The sequence below is a fragment of the Thermobia domestica genome, chromosome 7 (assembly GCF_964235325.1).
Source record: "Thermobia domestica chromosome 7, izTheDome1.hap1.1, whole genome shotgun sequence".
In the NCBI taxonomy this organism is placed as follows: domain Eukaryota; kingdom Metazoa; phylum Arthropoda; class Insecta; order Zygentoma; family Lepismatidae; genus Thermobia; species Thermobia domestica.
In genome coordinates this window covers 265,607,489-265,613,488 of record NC_137460.1, presented here as the reverse complement: position 1 = coordinate 265,613,488, position 6,000 = coordinate 265,607,489, and the positions used below count along the sequence as shown (strand labels likewise).

At 35.1% G+C, this 6,000-nt stretch overlaps 1 protein-coding gene across 1 annotated transcript in view; it reads left to right on the top strand.

Annotated features, from left to right (window-relative positions):
* Positions 1–6,000, top strand: part of LOC145690892 (uncharacterized) — a 47,137-nt gene continuing 41,137 nt past the window's right edge. The window contains exon 1 of the mRNA XM_081766302.1: positions 1–517. Coding sequence (XP_081622428.1) covers positions 159–517 — 359 coding nt within the window. The 5' untranslated portion in view covers positions 1–158. The remainder of the gene's footprint in view (positions 518–6,000) is intronic.

The following is a 6,000-nucleotide window of genomic DNA, read 5'->3' as shown; positions in this document are numbered from 1 at the left end:
GCATCACTGGTGACTAAGGAAATAAGCAACTACAGAAGAAGATTGGAAATATAAAGTTGATTTTGTGAACGATCTTGTAAATCTTTTCATTAACACTGGCAACATAAAATATACGGGAAGTATAAGAATAGTGTTAAATTCTTATTTTTCAATTCACAATGCCTGGTGAGCCGTCTGTTAAGTTGGAATTCTCGTGCAAAGAAGAAATTGCTTTTGACTTACCTCAGGAAGATCCACTCGAAGGGAAAGGGTGGACATACGAACTGATGACTGACAGGAAAGAGTTAATATTATCTACAACGGAAGGAGAGGAAACAATGGACAAGGATACAGCTATATGTTCTTTGGATGTGGAACTAAACGTTGATAGAGTGAAATCAGAATTAGCAGTAGATCCTGAATTTGAAAGGGATATAGAAACGCCTAGAAAAATAGTGGTTCAGGAGACTTGCGCATCGTACTCTAATGACTCCCAACAATTAACAACAAAAAGTTTAAATTCATTTCGCCCAGAAAGGTAATGTTCAATTTTTCATATACTAATTTGCTCAGATTGATAATACGGTTACATGCGTTCGGAAAGTTTGTTAAAAGCAATACTTCAGGAGAAATATTTAGGTATGGGGGATATCTCGAACGTAAGTTGGTAATCTACAATTTGGAAATTGCATGGCACAGATAAACAAGCTGTATACCAAATAAAAATAAGATCGGTACGACTCATACAAATCTTATATAGTTCATATCTTGATGAACTAATTATTTCTTTATTATTGATTACACATTTCTCCCTAATTCTTGCACGTATTTAAAATATGCGTGCTCGACAATATTGTTTTATTTATATAGAGACTTATGTAAAATAAGAAATCGTGAGAATGGTATTTATCCTAATATTTTCCAAATTTAATCGTGGAATGTATTATATTGGAACAAAAACTATGGACGTTTGTGTATTTACTTAGAATTTAGCTCAAAGGTGTCTAGCCTCATTTTTCCGGAGGGATTCCAAAGACATTAGCAAAATACAAGATATAAAATATTTTAACCATCAATGGATGTTCATTAATTGTAGAGGTCCATACATCAAACCATTACATAGCTGCAATCATTTCTTTCAAGGAAGTCGACTTTTTAGATTCTCAGGAATTATTTCTAGAGTATGGACCTAAATTTCTCAATATATAATCACTTTAGAAGCTTAGTGAACGTACATAATATGTGAATTATTGTACAAAGAACGCTATCCAGCATGTGCTAGATGGCCGGTAAAAATAAGATTGATATGCAGATTAGGGCATTACGCAGATTGTTGGTAAACGAGGATAGCGCAAAATTCTGTAATTAGGATAAACTTACATGTCTTACGTGTTGATTGTGTTCCTGTACGTTCCTAAGTATTTTATAGGTAACATCCTGAAATGCTTTCTTTGCTTGTATATTTGTGTTTCAAAATAACACAATATAATAGGGACGTAATTCCCTAATTATATGGATTACTTCCTTCCCAAACGTTTTTCTAGTTTCGTGTCATGTTTGCCACATTCAGTTTTCGCTTACAGTGGTAACTAGCTACCATAACACGGGGTTACTTTGCACATCGGGCATTACTTCCCACAAAATATGAAAAGCGATTCAGTACTCTGTTAGAAAAACCATGAACTGTAAACAGATTGGTGGTAGTTCATATTTTTCTCATTGGGTGTCTGTGTACAATCATATGGTACTTTGTTACTGTGGCGTCACATATTCCGTCTGCTTGTATCTGTGTATTGCGGTGAGCGGGTAATTGAATTTTGGTTTCATGGCGACGATCGTGACAACTATTCTACAATCAACTTTACTGAATAAATAACTTACTTCTTTTCATTTTTAGTAGTTAAGTTTAACAAATTTGGATTTGTGCTTTTTACAATTTAGAAATTTATAAAAAAAATCCCTAGGTGGAGACTACAAAGAAAGTTTCAATTCGTTCTATTTCAAGCCCTTTTCACTTCAATTTTTTTTTTTTTTTTTTTTTTTATGGCGCTGCTCTGAGTTTATCCTAGAAGTATGTATTTGACATCCAGCTATTCCTAGTAGAAGAGGCAAGTAGCTCGCGAGTATTTTTTTCTTTTTAAATGAAGAAGAAAGTATTAATGTCCGTACTGACAAACAATGAAAGAAATTTTGATTCGTAGCATTAAACTTGTTTCAAACTTCGTGATGAGAACGGCTCCTACTCTGCGGATGGTATAATTTGAGACCGTTTCATTTCTTTTAGGCGAGTGAAATAAATTGAGATGTTATTTGAGAATATAAAGGAATACAAGAATATCCCAGGTACAAACCATAAAAAATTTCCCAACCATTCTATTTGAAACATGTTTCGAACTTTAACAGCTATCGCCAGTTATTTTGCTTCTAACTGCAGTAAATGTAATTTGAGATAACGTCTTTCTTATTAGGTGACCGAAATAAATTTTGTTACTCTGCTTTTAGATTTTAGATAGAAGTGAGAATGGCCATAGATACAAGTCCCGCAGGATTTTTTATTTATTTTTTTTTTTTATTTAAGAACAATTTTGGAATAGAAGATTAAGAATAGATTTATCAATACAAAATAACTATGCAAAGTATCTGTTTTGACAAAATAGAATCTTAATATATTTAAAAAATTTGCCCGACGTCGGTTTCTTCTTTTTGGGTTCCCTTTAAAGGGGGGTGGTCATTATAACTACAAATCGATTTCTAAGTAACGTTAGTTTCAATTTTTGTTATGGAGCAGCAGCATTTGATCAGATAATGTTCTCGTTGTACTGTTGAAAAGGGTATCTTATAAACGACTTTTCGTTCTTCTACATAGAACTGTAGAACTTCTATATAGATCATCATTATTATTTAAATTTATTTCAGAGCGATGTTAAATCAAATTTCATTGTGGGTTAATGAGATGTACACATAAAATGCCAGCGAAGCGTTATTTATTTATTGATAAATTAGCCCTGTACAGTCCAGATTAAGAATATCATAAATACGATATTATTAAGTACATCCCGCCTTTAGAACAAAATTTCTTATTATGATAGAAAACTACATCGTATAAGCTGCATTTCATTCTTGAATTTAGGTTTACATTAGTAAAGTACGATGATGGTTGAGTCCAAGTTTTTATGAGACAAAGATTTTAACTGCTTTAAGAAAGATTATTTTAAACTTTTATTATCTTTATTACACGGGAGAATATATTCTGTGATCCAATCGAAAGTGCAGGAACGTGTGAGTACAACGAACGAAGACAGACGAAAAGGTTATGGAGCTAATGGTTTATAGTTTACTTGTGTATCAGTTTTCTGATATATGTTTTGTTTCCACGTATTTTTGCCTTTCTTGAATTTACACTTTTCTCAATTTTTAAGATCTTTTCACACCATTTTAGATTGAATTCCACCAAGATATGAGTTTTCTATTATTAGTGTAACCTCTTTAGTCAATGGAGAGAAGGAGGTGGATCATGGGTCGGAGTTGATGACGATGGGCTTTGGTCGGTCGAAGTTGGTCGCAATGGTTCTGAGTAGTTCATAGTTGGTGGTAGGCCAGAGTGGATCACGATGGATGATGGGTCAGAGTGGGTCATTTGGGTGTTGGGTGATAGTAGGTCATGGTGAGTCGTGGATCAAATTTTCATTGACCCACACCGTCTCTGGTTAAAATTGCACTAAAAAGAAGAGGCACCGAAGATGTATGTCGGCTATTATGCTCAAATTTTGCACATAGATAGTACCCCACCAGAAAGCAATAAATCTGAAATGGTTCACGGTACCACCTCCTAGAACTCGAGATGTAGGGGTTTGTCTCATTGCCTAAATTAAGACCTCAATGATTTATCCTTCAACAAGCAACCTTTTTATTTTCGTTTCCGTGGGGAAGTCAGATGAACACGTGCCTAGTAATCGTAATATTGATAGTTCGCGTACACCCCGGGGTATTTGTTTAGTGTTTTTTTGACTCGCCTAAATATAAACAAATCACAGATATAGCCAATTTAACATATTTTGGGAGATTAATTTTGTGGTTCGTTGGCGTTCCATCGCGTCTCTGCCAATGGTAGTAAAGTTTTCAAAATGGAACTGGGGCCACAGCTGATCGTCACTGCGGGACCACCAATTTTTTTGGCGACAGGTCAATAGTTGAGCATCTGTAGTCCACCGACGCTTACAGCTTAGAGTAATGAAGGATGTATTTGCCTTGTAGACTTCATGACTACCGAGTTATTATTATTATTATTATTATTATTATTATTATTATTATTATTGTAGTAATAGTAGTATAATTGATAATAGAATAATTATATTGTCTATGTATTGTCTCGGTAGGACTACAGACAGGATTTTGCTCGTTTTGGTTCGACTCGACTCTAATCCGAGTTGAGTTGGAGGAAATTTTTCGCGCCGAGTCCTAGAGTAGACCTCAAAGATGTCTGTTTCGAGTCGAATCGAGTTTCAAAGAAAATTCGCTCGTGCCCATTCCAACTAATGAGAGCTAATCGGAGTTAAGCGAAATCGAAAGTCACAATATTTCTCTAAGCGACTCCGAAAACTATGAATTCGACACTAATATCGATCATTTTTTATCATTCTTTTATATGTATCCCCCTCCCATTCGCCATAGGTAACCCAACAACACTCTTTTTCAGACTATAAGAAATGTGGTTAAAATTACTCTAGGCCAGTGGTTCTCAATCTAATTCCTATCACGATCCCCTTTTATCGCATCCTCTTGCCAGCGACACTTTTATAATTTGTGTTTTATAATAAGCTTGTATGGGATTTTTAACATACCTATTTCTATAATAGTAGAATCCATTTCTTGTTTATGGTGAACAGAGCCGTGGCATGGAAAATCAGCCCCCGGGGCGAGAGTATGTGACGATGTCTCCGTACATATGAGTGAGGTCAACAGACTAACTGCGAAGCGCCACCATGGTTGGCACTAAGCTCAATACAATTTTCAAAAGTAAAACCTGCATTTCCTTGATTTTGAGCACATTTTATTACTTTTTCCTTCTATTTTATATATGTGCACGTGCACCTTCCTAACATGAGTAACACACTTCCTCCGAAATTTGTGCCCCCTTTTTTCGGCGCCCGGCATTGACAGTGGATTCAGTAACTGTAATATCTATATTCCCAACGTCGAAGGTGTTGGTTCAAGATGGACGTGAAACTCCTTCATTGAAGAGGTCATTGACGTATCTGATCTAAGCCCACAACTTCTTGACCAAATAATCGAGTGATCATGCGACAAGTCTTTGCAACTGATTTTCTGTAACGAAGACTTGGACAAGTTCTGCCTGATGAGGAGAAAAGAATATCCTGGTCTGGTATCTGCTGCTTTAAAAGTAATAATTCCATTTGCTATTTCGTACGTGTGGGAAAGTGGGTGTGTTTGTTTTATTTCATGGTAAACATTAAAACAAAGACAAGAGATCACTTATCAGTTTAAAATGGTTTGATAATGTTCGTCACGAAGATTGAACCGGGCATTGCTGTACTAGTGAAATTACAACATGCTTAGGTATCTCATTAGGTTTCAATTTTAATTGTATTTCAATGTGCAGGTTTTGTTCCTTGTGTGTTTTTCTAGCATTTCTATATACAATTCTCATTAGTTTCATATCATACCCCTTTAATTTAAATTCATTTTTAAACAACTCTGCACCCTTTGAAAATATTCAGTTGACTTATTTTTTATTGTGCTTTACAGTAGGCCTATGTATAAAAATAAAAGTATGCCTATCAGAACAAAATTCAAAATAATAATTAAAAATAATTTCCGGTATTAGATTCTAACTATATTTATCTCTTCCGCTTATCTTCGCGACACCCTAGGGGCCGCGACTCCCAGGTTGAGAAAGCCTGCTCTAGGCATACATGAGTTATGTTGGAACATACATACATACACTTTTATGTGTATAAATACAGATAAGAGAGGGTTGAGAGAGAGCGATTAAGGTATTAC